The following is a 12930-nucleotide window of genomic DNA, read 5'->3' on the forward strand; positions in this document are numbered from 1 at the left end:
GTAGTACCACCTTCTCCCAGAACACAGTAAGTGCAGAGTCTCTAAAAGCACCTAAAAGTCACTAGAAGGGTCTGAAAAGCCACTAAAGACAGCCTTAAAGTCGCTAAGTGGACGTTTGAAAAAAGCGTAAAGCATTAATTTTTTTTTAAAGATATACTTAGTCTTAAAATACACAAAGTTTAAATAAACGTGTGTATGGGTTCTATGGAAATAGAGTCAGAATCAGACTACAGGTTAGAAAACAGAAGTTTTTATCAGTTTCACCTTTTCTTTGATACATTTCCTTTATAGGTTTAACTCCCTAACATGTGTAGCTTTGACTTTGACTCTCCCGTTCTGAGCCCCGCGGGGAATTCCATGTCTGATCTGAACGCACCATTATACAGCAGAGTTTACCAACAGCTTTTTGCTATTTGTTTGTGTCTAACCTGAATAAGTGTTTTCAGCGTTTCTTTGGGAGGGTCTGAGGCAGCTTGCAGGACCCTGTGGATGGTGTACGTCTGGTCCAAGGTGACCTCCAGCAGGTCTCCTTCTAGCTGCAGTTCCTCCAGCTGCTTCCTGGTTGCTGGGGAAAGCTTCACCACTCTGCCTTTCAGCAAAGGCAGCAGGGGCAGCAAGGATCCCACACCTGGAAGAAAACAAGAGAGCTTTTTTAAATCCAGCTACTTTCTATAGCTTTTTGATAAGGAAGTAATCAGCAAGGTGTCCTACCTGTAACATTTGACTTCTTGCCGACACCATTTTGGCATTCAGCCTGCCAAACAGGGACATAAGAGACATTTAAAACTCTGTAGTGTTTACAGACGATCAGGTTCTGTTTTTACATTTAGGGGAAAATATAAATCACCTGAGAAGTATGGAGTTCCTCTCTTTTCTTAATAGGTGAATTGTCCGCTGTTAAATCAATAACTCCATCTTCTCCTTCTCCTCCATCAGAGTCTGATAAAACAATAACCGAATTCCCTTCTGCATCCTTTTCCTCCTCTTTCTCTGCGAGTTCCTGCAGCTCCTGAATCGCTCGCCGCAGTTCGGGCATATCCAGCGCCTCCTTGGCTCGGCCCTGCCACGTGATCGCTCTCTCGGTGAGGCACTGGAGAGCTTCTCCCTCTGGCAGACGCACGGGTAGCCTCTGCAGGGCTACGAGCAGTGCAAGAATAGTCGCCAAACGTGGGCGCCGCGATCGCTGACACTGTGGACATAAAAAGCGGGTGTCCCAGTCCCACCAACAAAGATGATTGCTCTGCGGGTTATAGGGCGGCAGGAGGGAGGGGAAAGAAACACAGCTGCCATGGAACCAGTCCTTGCACAAATGGCAGCGGAGCTGAGGAGCGCGGGGAGGCCCGGCACACACACACACCGACTGAGGAGGAGCGATGCGACTGTGGCTGTCGTTTCCGTTCTCTTTAACAGAGTTCTCAGAGTAACAAGACACGTCTGTGTCCTTTTTATCCGACCACCCGTTTTCCTTACAGCTTGCTGTATTAAGTCCTGATTTACACATGTTCATTTTCTGTAACCTCAGAAGTGCCTCCTTCTCCTGATGCTCCCCTTCTTTGAAGGCCAAAACCTAAAAAGAAAGCAAGGGGAATCTCAAAAACCAAGCTGAAAATGAGGGACAAAACATGTTTCTATAGGGAAATAGCTAAATTATTTTTCATAAACATGCAGGAACATCAACGACGGGATCAGAGTTCTTACAATAGCTGCAGGGTCCCTCAACGCCTCAGCAGAGAGCCCCAAAGTGTTGGAATCAGCGAGCTCCGGAGGGTCATCCAACCGCTCCATCTCAGACCGCCTCTCCCGCCTTTTCACACACGGACATAAAACCTGCAGGAGGTGAAGAAGTGATGTCCATGGGGTCACATTACAGAACCACACAGTTAAAAGGGTAAAAACAAAAAACAAACTCTACAAATCTAATAAATCCAGTAGTACAAGAAGGAATTGTACGATTACTTTGCTTTTTACCAAACTAAACAAACCAGGTTTCTATTTCTAGGCATCAGTGAGGTACAAATGATAAAGAATTAAGGCTTATAAGCAGCAATTTTAGAGGCCATCTTAGGCCACCCTTTTGTTTAGAAATCTACCACTCTTGGTTAGGCTCCATGATAAACCGAAAAGTCTCTGCAACCTGCAGCTCCAGAGCCCAAAGCGGCTCTTTGGACCCCCCACAATGGCTCTTAATAGTATCTAAAACAGACATTAAGGACCAAGAAAATTTGTATTGTAACAAATACCACTCTAAGAAGCTTCAGGAAGTTTTTAAAAGAATATCTGCATTACGTTTTCACAAAAAAAATTACATTACAGGAACCAGGGAAATTAAGGAAGTAGGAGAAAGAGGCATTTAGTAGATAGCTCCCCTAGTGGTGGCCTAGTGGTTATGGCATAGAGCTTGGAATCCTGAGTTCGAACCCCACTCCCACAGAATGCAACTCTGGCTCTCTGAGCAACACCCTTAACCCCACACTGCTCCCCTGGCGCCCCACGATGGCATCCCACTGCTCCCCAAGGGGATGGGTTAAATGCAGAGATGAAATTTATCCAGTGAGATCAATGAAGTTCAATTCATATTAATAATGGGAAGACTAACCAGAAACCAACTAAGATATTCTGATCAATCTTTTTCTGTCAAGCCATCTCTAAGGACAAAGACTGCATTTAGTAATGCTAGCCAATCTAACCCTGCTAATCATCAATATAACAAACTAAAGACCCGCTTTAATTAAAACAAGATAATTTTGGAATGTAACAAAGTAAAATCCTGATTTAAGGAAATTCTCTAACTCTGAAACATCACATCTGCTTCAATATTTACAGATAAAAAGTCAAAAACAACATCAGGACAAGGTTTAGGTAATCCCAGAGATCACCTGCTGGATGCTTCTATTCTAATACGTATATTTTAGTCTTACCTCCAGTAAACTGTGCTGGCTGCTCTTCTTTAGGAAGGTCTTGGTGGCCTTGTCCCTCCAGGAGTGAGCACTGGCCACCTGCAGCTCCAGCTGCCTTAACTCTTCCATGAAGACTGGTAAATCCCTTCCAATGGCCACCAAGCCCTCCAGGTCATCCAGGCATGGGTAATGCTCCCCATTCTACAGCACATTCCACCATGTCATTAATTTACCATCTACTCCTGATCATACTACTGTGTTTACAGCAAAACATCAAAAGAACAGAAACCACAGCAGCTAGCTTTAAAGAAACGATCGATGTGAAATAAAATCCATTATTACAGCCATTATAGCTTTAAAAAAATGCTTTGATACAGTGAAGCCTAAAAGGTAAAGGTTTCTTCTTTGTACCTGGATTTCCTCCAAGTCGGTGACCCAGGCCCGAGCTCGTGTCAAACAGCCTCGCAGAGCCTCAATGTTGGGAAGCTTGACGGGAATAAGCTGAGCCTCATTCACAATTGCCTCCAGGGTGGAAAGCGGATGCTTCTGCCTAGAGGGGGGAAAACAAAGGAATCCTTGATGTCTTTACATCATGATCACAGCTGCCATTTTTTTAGTTGGGAAAATGATGAATGGGTTTTGCTACCTTTGTTCTAGGCAGATCTGTGCTTTTTCCTCCCAGCGCTCTGCGATCGTCAGCAGCTCCTGCAGCTCAGCCATCGCCGTCTCCACAGAAACACTCTGTGGCACGTTGCAACCTGCTTCCATGAGGTTCCTCAGCACCTCCAGTGTAATTTCGTGCCTCTCTCCTCCTTCAGTGCCAAGCGTTCGCCTCACCTCTTCCAGCCAGTGGCCTTGCGCCTTTAGACCCTGGAGTAAATTACACTCTGGCACCAAAACGGGCAGTTTGTCTCCCTGCTCCAACAAACCCTGCAGCTGCTCAGGAGGCGGCGACTCTTTCTTCCAGTCCTTGTCACCGACAAGAACTTGGGCCTGTTTCTGGAAATCCTCAACAGTCTGCAAAACCGCCTAGAAACAGTGAAGAAAGACCATCAGATAAAAGGAATTTATGGAAAATATCCTACTTCAGTTGAATATGCATCAAATCTACGGAAGCCGAGAGCGGCCGTACTCTATTTTTCCTCCTTTGTAGGGCTCGGTTAAAAAAAGCGATTTAATCAATTTTGAATAGATTCCTTTAACTTTTTGCAAAATCGATGTCTAGGGAATGAGATCGATTCATTTTATAGTGACTTGTGTGACGTTCAAACAAGCAGGAAAGATGCACTCAAGATTACTTCAAGCCAGACAGCTGGACATATAACCAATAGGTTGACTGAAGACATTAACAAATGGCGGCCGACCTGAAAACACCCTGTAGTTGTTAAAGACAACACTGCAAATACTGTCTGTGCAGTGATGATAACGCAGCTCATGCATATCTGCTGTGTCACGTCTGCTTGCTCGAGTGAGGCTTCACTTTTTCACTTTTCACTTATGAGACAGTTTTGCTCACATCTCATGTTTAAACTGTCTGATTCAGAAGTTTGCACTTTGTGTTTAATGTGACAGGAAAAAACAAAATACATGAGTATTTTGAAACACAGTTGAACCACTTTTATTATTGTAAAAACAGATTGAATCCAAATTAATCGATTTAGAACTGTATGAATCAAAATCAAATCGATTCAGGACTTTGGCGAAAACAGCCCTACTCCTTTGCCTTCTCTAGATAATGACATAACTGTCGCATTATCACGGTTAAACCATTCATTTTTAACCAGTAGAAACAAGTCTGATTTTTTTTAAATGAAAATCTTTAATCAGGACTCATTTTGTGGGGTTAATGCATCTTATACCCGTTAAAGACGCAATACCGGGGCTGTTCAGAAAACACCCGGCGCAAAGGCACCGGAGGCATTGGTCTAATTGCTTATTAATCAGAAGTAAGAGTAAATCATCAAACCAACAACGTCATCTCATTACCTAAAAGTTAAACACAGGATTATTAAATGAATTACACACAGGTAGCCATGACTTGTAATTCTAAATCCTCTTCTGCTGTTGTGGTATTGGAGGATGTAAACAGTTTAAACGCACGCCAATCATCTCGTTAAAACGATAAAACGGCTTTCTAATAAGAAAAAATTATCTATCACAAGAAAGCGGCTTTTGTTATTTTTAGATAATGAAAAAATTAACAAATTTTCTCTAAAAAAAAAAAAAAAAAAAAAAACACCTTGAAAAAGTATGGGAGGGACCTGACCACTCTCGGCTTCCGTACATATTAGCTTTTGAGACTAAAATTAATTGTGATTAATGGATTTAAATAATCGTCAACTAATTTAGTAATAAATTAAATGTTAACGGGAGTATAGAGACTGTAAAATGAGCCGCCAATCTTGAGCAGCAATTATACCAAAAAATAAAAACTTTTTCATCTGTCATGCTGTATCAAGAACTCCTCAAGTAGAAAAGTTTTTGTTTCACCCGGTTTAATTTCATAAAAACTCTTCTTAAGGAACCTTTGGCAATGCGATTATTAATCGATTATCAAAAAAATAATTAACAGATTCATCAATTTGCTAAAAAATCTCTAGTTGCAGCCCTAATCACACTGGGCTGGGATATGGTGTAATAACGGCTTCTTACCCGTACTTCCTCTAAATGGTTCACCCCACAAGGTAAGTTTTGCATTTTGTCAACCAAAGATTTCAGCTCAGCCAAAGTCATCCTGTTATCCCTGAAAGAAATAACACCAAAATAAGCATAAACCTTTATAAAAATTAACACTTAATCTAAGATCAACTCTTCATCCTTCTCACCCGGTCTTTGAATTGCTGAGGAGCTCGGCGCTGCTCTGTTGGCAGTATGCTAGGTCTTTGAAAACAGTATTGAGTTTCCTGAGAAGTTCATTGTCAGGAAACTTCTTCTCTGCTGCTTCGGCCTTCAGTTTCTCCAAGTCGTGAATTTCTGCAGTTTAAGATTAGTTTCAACTTAGAACCAACATCACCTATTCTGTTTAATGTTTAGTTTTCATTAAATATAAAAAAAAAAATCCCACCTATTTTGCTTCCTTCTTCCTGTTCAAGCGCCTCTTTTACTCTGTTGGCCCAGGAATCGAAGGACTCTGACCTGACCTTCAACCGATGGAGCATAGCTAACAACTCATCCAAGGTGTATCTGTACCTAAAGATTGAAGACAGAAAATATGATCCATATTTGTAGTGGTATACTGCAATTTATTTTATGGCCCCAATTTTATTTACATTTTTTCAGAAAGTACAATATAATTGATGAGCATTTGTACCAACAGGATAAATACCTGAGGTAGAGCTTTTCAGTGGGGCAGATGCAGAGATCCTGAGTGTGATAGAGACACACCAGACGTTCTGGACAGTTGGAGCAGGCCAGAGCGGAGAGGAAGCATGTCGTCTTACATTTATCACACTGTCTTTCGTCATCAGGAAGTAGCTCAAACGCTTCTCGCTCTGCTTCTGTGATACCCTGCGAGTCACCCAAGGACAAACAGAAAATTCAGTACCATGTTAGCTACTGTTCACCATTTATACAGGGTTCCTACAGAATAAGGCAAGTTAAATTCAAGACTTTTTAAGACTTTTTAAGGACCCGCGGGAACCCTGTTATAATTCCGAAGGATATGACTTATTTCCAAGTCTCACCCTTTCCATCAGATTCTTCCTCAGTTTTCTCTCCTCTTGGACGATAATAAACATCTCCCGATGCGTAGCCGCAGCCAGGTTAAGGTCCAGTTTCTCTGGGCAGGCAGCCATTTTGCAGGTGAGCTCCTCATGAGAGAACACGCAATACCTCCTCAGACGGCGGTAATGCTCGATACAGTGTCGACCAGCAGGGAGCTGCAATAGAGAAAAAGGGATTTATTAAAGATTGACTCCTCAGTATCATGTTAATCTAAAAATCGGGCCAATAGTGGAGATACAAACCCAATCTGCAGTGCAGAAGTTGACTGCTTCAGCAAAATTATATCCCTGATTGAAGCCACTGTGGTAGGCTCTAGGAAAGGTGATTACAAACTCACCAGCACACTGGTTAGTACGCACAACCTAGGAGGAAAGAAAAAAGGTAATTAAAATAACTTTTACAACATGGTCCTTCTGAGCAGGTGTGGATGCAGGACCGACCGGGACACCATGAGCCATGAGAATATTGGGGTTCATGATGGTGACGAGCTGGTGCAGCAGGTCAGGCTGGCACTCAAACAACTCGGGAGTCAGTTTCTTCATAACATCTTCGAGCTTTTCGGCTGCAGCAGAAGGAACCCCATACCAAGTCTTGGGTTCCCCCCTGGAGATAAAATGGAGACGCAAATTATTCATTGAATCTTTATTCAAACATGCACACAAAAGGCTAAAACAGAGGCACTGAAGATGGAGTACCAGTGCAGGTAATTGATGGAATAGCTCCAGTGATCCTCAATGTGCCAGCAGAACGTTGAAAACACCATGCCCACATAAAGCCATGGCACCTTCATCCCAGAGATGTCTCCATTAATATGGCAGAGGAGGGACTGTTCCAGAACCGGCATCACATTTAGGTTCCAGCCAGAACGTGCATACTCCTGCCCAGCACAACCAATAAAGAAGAAAAAAAAAAACATGGCGTCAGTTGAGCTAAAAATGGTCCGTTAGCACATGTATGAACTAGAAATGATTCTCCTTATATGGACATGTATGAAAACCTTATTTGACAATTTCATCTATATTTACCAGTAAACAAATTAATATTTGTTTTCTGAATCTGCTAAATTGTTTTTGTGAAGAAATCAAAATTAATTATTTATTTAGTCTTTATTTTCTCATTGCAATCTTGACTATCTTAGCTGCATCCCTTAAACCTTCCTCAAGACAAAGGATTATGGGATACATGTTGATGGAGATTTTTAAGAACGACTTCATCCTGATACCTGACGTATCGTATTTTCTGGACTATAAGCCGCTACTTTTTCCTCATGTTTTGAACCATGCGGCTTATAAGAAGGTGCAGCTTTTCTGTGGATTTTCTTCGAACTGGAAGAGCGGGGAGTCAAAGTTAGAAACGAATAAGGTGCTAATTTGCATTTAGCACAAGAACATGCTAGTAGCAGGCACAACGGAGAGCAAATCTCTCGAATTCACACATTTAGACATTTGTTTGCCGCATTAAAGCTGCCGAACCAACGAAGAGACTGGGCTAAATTCCTGCAGAACTTAAATAAAGAGCCGACAAAGCTCCATTTTTCAGTATTAGCTCTTACTGCTGTGAGCCAATAAGCTAATTGGAGCTAGCATTCTTCGTCCCTACTCCAGGCACTATAAGTAGAGCTCCCCCTACAGGTTGGGTGGGAAACAGTTAAGCAGATATAAGCAGCTTAAGGCTGATTTATACTCAGAACCAGGTAGTCTGCATGTGCATCGCGGTGAACGCAAATGTGCCCCGCCTCTTCTGCAGGCACTCTGCTGAGCCTCTCGAAAATGGTAGGTGACCGCAGACAAGAGGCCTCTGATTGGTCAAATCTACATCCGCTCTACACTATGTGCATTTCCTATTTGGTACCTTACCAGCTAGTTTTGTTTGTATGACCATCATTGTGGAAAACAACTCGTGAAAATGGACCAGCTAGAAGAGCGAGGTGCGCGAGAACGCTGGGACCGTTTTACCATCTGGATCCCCGCTCTTTTTCGGCCATCATGTCCTTCCGTTGTCACACAAACTTGCCCCCCACTTCCTCACGGCCTCGGCCGTATCTAGACTCACAGCTGGTACCTGATTGTTCCTCTTGTGTTGTGCCGTGGAATAACAGCGCAGACCACTCTTAAATATTGGATAGAAATCAAAAATATCTGCAACAAGCTCACTGCAACACTGCTGCAGGAGGATAAGCAGCCCTTTATAGCCCTGTGCAGCTTATTTATGTACGTTTCCAGGTTGTTGTTTTTTTTTTTTTATTGTTGAGCGCGGCTTACAGTGAGGTGCCAACTAAAGTCCAGAGTCCAAATATGGTCATTCATTAATCAAATCCAGTGAAATGTTCTTTTAATACTTCAAGTATATAGATTAATTTAAAGATCCAGGGGATCTTTGAGATTTTTATTTATTTTTTTTACACCATCTTTGAGACCCATTATATACCTAAAAAAGCAACTGATTACAGTTTCTTTTATAAATGTCATGATCATTTTTAAAAAGAAATCTTATTCAATCGAACATCTTTATCCTTAACTACCATAACTGTTGTAGTTAAAGAAAGCAGAGACTATTATACTAAGTCCACAATTTCATTGATTAATTCCAGATTCTTTTTCTACATTTACTTTAGCAGTTTACTACAACTCGAACACATAATTTTTATGTGCGTTTCATAAACCTGAATAATGGAATAACGTTTCATAAACGAGCCAACAGTAGGAAATGCAAAGCATACCTCTTCTTCTTTTGTAAGTTCCTTCTTCCCATTATTCATTGGAAAGCCACTCCCAAAGTCTTTGGAGTGTATGTCTGCTCCATACTCAACGGTCACATCCTCCTCAATACTGCTGACTAATCTCCAGAACTCTCTCTCCACGAGCTCAGTAGGAACCATCTACACATAACAAGAGGGTTCAGATGCTTTAAGTCAGACGGAGTCCTGTTTTCTAACAAACAGTCATTTCTTGGTGCACTCACATGAACGGGCATGTTGAAGTAATCTGCTTTGAAAGCATCAGCCATTTCCCCAAAGCTCTGCAGAGTATACTCTCGTGTTGCTTGTTCAAAGCCGAATGCTTCAGATGGTTTCTTGCACTCCTGAGAAAGAGACAAGAAGTGAGTGAGGAAACTCTAAAACAAGCCAAGTATTTTTTTTCTGAAAAGAATAAAATCTTTGACCGTACTTCTGCCACACATTTTGGGCATCGCCACTTGGTTTTGGGGGGATCGGTGAGGGGGGGTAAGAGACAGTATGTGTGATAGTTCTCATCACAGCTGTCACACTGAAGGAGTTTCTCATCGTCGTCTCCCCGGCCACACATCCGACACACAAATGAATCCGCCTTCAAGAAGAATAAGATAAAAAAAAAAAAAAATGTTCATAAGCTCATTAGATGAGTAGAACGACTGAAGCATTCATGTAGGGATTTATGAGAGTACCAATGACTCCACTTACACGCTGTGGGTTAGTAATGTTTCGCCTAAGCCTCATTGTCATTTTGGACCCATCATCATCAAAATCTTCCTCCTCTTCCTTCTTCAGCTCAGCCTTCACTGTAACAGTATGGGGAGGAAGCTGAGGGTTGGAAGAAACCCCATCAGTTTGCTTCACTTCAGGGTCCAACGGCTCCGATTTAACAGGTGCATCATCAGAAGCAGGAACTGGGGTTTCCTTGATGGTAACAGTCTGAGGCAGATCATCTGAAAGAAAAATATTCAAGATTAGACCTGGTCTGTTAAAATAACTGAAGTTTGCTGATGAAGATTCTCAGTCATCCAGGTCATAGTCATTCTGTAAAAGTTAAAAAGCAAATCCACTGGACTTTGTTTCCAAAGTTTGAAGACGTTTCGCTACCTCTCCAGGAAGCATTTGAATTGAGAAAGCTTCCTGGAGAGGTAGCAAAACATCTTCAAACTTTGGAAACCAAGTCCAGTGAATTTTATTTTTTTTTACTTTTACGGAATAACTGAAGTATTTCAAAAAAACTATAAAACACATCACGCTCAGTCAATGTTTAAACATCTCCCTCTTTGGTTAAAATGGAGACGTGATCAGAAGCAGGGCTAAAAGGATCTGAGTTACTTGAGGGAAGTGATTATTTTGGTTTGTTGCCCCATTTAAACTGTATTATTGTGCAGGCCTTATTCTGTCACCAGTGCAGTGAGTTCTTTTTACAAGGACTGGAGATATGACCTAAAATATAAATCTATACAAGTACAGAATAAAATAAAGTTGGTATTTATTACGCATAAAAAAAGTTAATTTTCAGCTGGAGTTGTCCGGTCATAATCAGAAATATCTGTACAAGGGCTTCTTGGATGAATCCTGGATTAAAGGTATACTATGCAACCGGTGTTGATTTTCCAGCGAGGCTCCCCCCAGAGGGCGAAAGTAAAAGTGCACTGTAGTAAATATGATCAGCTGTTCTCCTGGTTTCTCCGTCAAGCCAGGCACGGTTGTTTTGAGCTTAGTAGACAGGCGAACGCAACGAATCACCATGTCTACTGCGGTAAGTGACTATTTTGTTCCAATTTTTGAGTTTGAAAATTTAGCATGTTTCCGACATGTGCCTTCGCTGTTTTCTCGCTGGTTCCGCCATGATAACTGCACAAATATCGCCACTGCGCTAGCAACAAGCATGCCTTTCACTGGGGGCGTGTAGCAGTTCTCGCCGTAAATTAAGACCGACTCTCGCGATGCACCAGACTTCTGAGCCTGTGGGTGCGGGCCGAGGGCTCCTGCAATTGCAAATACGGTATTTCCCCTACAGACCACCAGGGCGGCCGAGAAAACCTTTGTTCGACCTGAAATGACTCATTTAATCATCCAAAACGTTATGGAACACATTAATTAACTGAAAAATGTTGCATAGTATGCCTTTAAAGTTGGTTGCCAACAACATGGTCACCATGGTGATGGACTTCCTGTTCCTTTATGCACACATCTGCAGTAGATCGAACCAGGATCAGGAAGTTTAGGGAAAGTGGTAATGAGGTGGTGATGGATTAAGATCTTCACTGTAATATTTAGCAGCATTAAAAAAAAAAAAGTCACATTTTTCTAAAAATCATATAGCCAGCGTTTAACTCTGCCATGACTTATATCATTGTTTTAACTGCAAAATATTTACAAACAAAAACACAAAGTTAAAAACGTTTTCTTTGGCAATGAGAAATAATCAAACCATCCAGGTGCTAAATAGAAATGACTGAAACACAAACTGATCGACCACCAAAAATGAAGAACAAAAAGTTACAAAATCAAGTCAAATTCAAGCACAAAATGCTGCGAAACATGACAGACGTGTGACGTTAGATCTGAGAAGTCTATTAAAGACACACCAAATTTTATAAAGGAGAGCACTAGTTATGGTTTCCTGTTTAAGAGCCTGTTCCAAATGACCACCGACAGTCTGCAGAGTTTTCTAACTTTTTCTGCTCCTTAAAAATAAAGAAAGGAAACAAAAACACAGTGAATTTCACAATTCTTTAGAAATGTGGTGGTGATGAGCACTTTCCTCTTTCAGAATGATTCATCAGAAAATATTCTGCTTTTTTAAGGTCTCCAATGTTTTTACATCGAAAGCCGTTTTTCATTGCAAACTATACAGTGTTTGTCACCATCTGACTTCACTATCTGAAGAGCCACCAAGTCTTTTCAGGCTGTTTCATTACTTTCACTGTCACCTTAATCCTCCATCTCACCTAGTTAACTTTGCACCAGCAGGACTTTCAAGAAACCTAGGAGGGAAAGTGAGCGAGTGATGCATTTACGACTTTTTGGAAAAACTACTCCCAGAAAAAAGGATGCAGATGGGTAAGGACTGCGCTTTCCCATCTGCATCCATTTGATTCCACATTCACATAATTTACTAATCAGGAAGTCTCACATAAAACAACATGTAATATATCAGATCTGACAGTTGTAAAGACAGAAGGTAAAATATTAAGAGGAAAAAGTTGGAGGATAAGCCTAAAAGTGATTAAACCTTACTGTAAAAATCAAATAAATTCAAAGTAATGTAGAAAAATCTGACCAAATGAATTTTTACTGAAGCGCTCTAAATGACACAATAAGCAACTAAACCAAAGAGCATCATGAATAAAAACTGGGGTAAAACTAATAAGGTAATACATTTGATGCTCAAAGCTGGTCTAATGGTTCCATGCAGGGCTAAAACATTTTGATTAATAAATTATTGAAATAATTGTCAACAAATTTAGTATTTGATTAATTGTTAAAGGCACACTATGCAACATTTTTCAGTTAATTAATGTGTTCCATAGCGTTATGGATGATTAAATGAGTCATTTCAGGTTGAACAAA

General features: G+C 41.1%; 1 protein-coding gene across 3 annotated transcripts in view; it reads right to left on the bottom strand.

The window, feature by feature from the left end:
- Positions 1-12930, bottom strand: part of LOC107095075 (lysine-specific demethylase 5C-like) — a 34630-nt gene that overhangs the window by 2942 nt on the left and 18758 nt on the right. For all 3 annotated transcript variants that reach the window (XM_015391048.1, XM_015391046.1, XM_015391047.1), the window contains 19 exons: positions 10060-10304; positions 9788-9946; positions 9582-9701; positions 9340-9498; positions 7316-7497; positions 7061-7223; positions 6863-6982; positions 6581-6775; positions 6223-6404; positions 5962-6086; positions 5723-5870; positions 5550-5640; positions 3544-3926; positions 3309-3447; positions 2919-3098; positions 1699-1827; positions 848-1567; positions 712-754; positions 429-628 (listed from right to left, as the gene is read on the bottom strand). In XM_015391048.1, the coding sequence (XP_015246534.1) occupies positions 429-628; positions 712-754; positions 848-1567; positions 1699-1827; positions 2919-3098; positions 3309-3447; positions 3544-3926; positions 5550-5640; positions 5723-5870; positions 5962-6086; positions 6223-6404; positions 6581-6775; positions 6863-6982; positions 7061-7223; positions 7316-7497; positions 9340-9498; positions 9582-9701; positions 9788-9946; positions 10060-10304 (3683 nt within the window). The remainder of the gene's footprint in view (positions 1-428; positions 629-711; positions 755-847; positions 1568-1698; positions 1828-2918; positions 3099-3308; positions 3448-3543; positions 3927-5549; positions 5641-5722; positions 5871-5961; positions 6087-6222; positions 6405-6580; positions 6776-6862; positions 6983-7060; positions 7224-7315; positions 7498-9339; positions 9499-9581; positions 9702-9787; positions 9947-10059; positions 10305-12930) is intronic.

This window comes from Cyprinodon variegatus, unplaced genomic scaffold, assembly GCF_000732505.1.
Source record: "Cyprinodon variegatus isolate N-32 unplaced genomic scaffold, C_variegatus-1.0 Scaffold522, whole genome shotgun sequence".
In the NCBI taxonomy this organism is placed as follows: domain Eukaryota; kingdom Metazoa; phylum Chordata; class Actinopteri; order Cyprinodontiformes; family Cyprinodontidae; genus Cyprinodon; species Cyprinodon variegatus.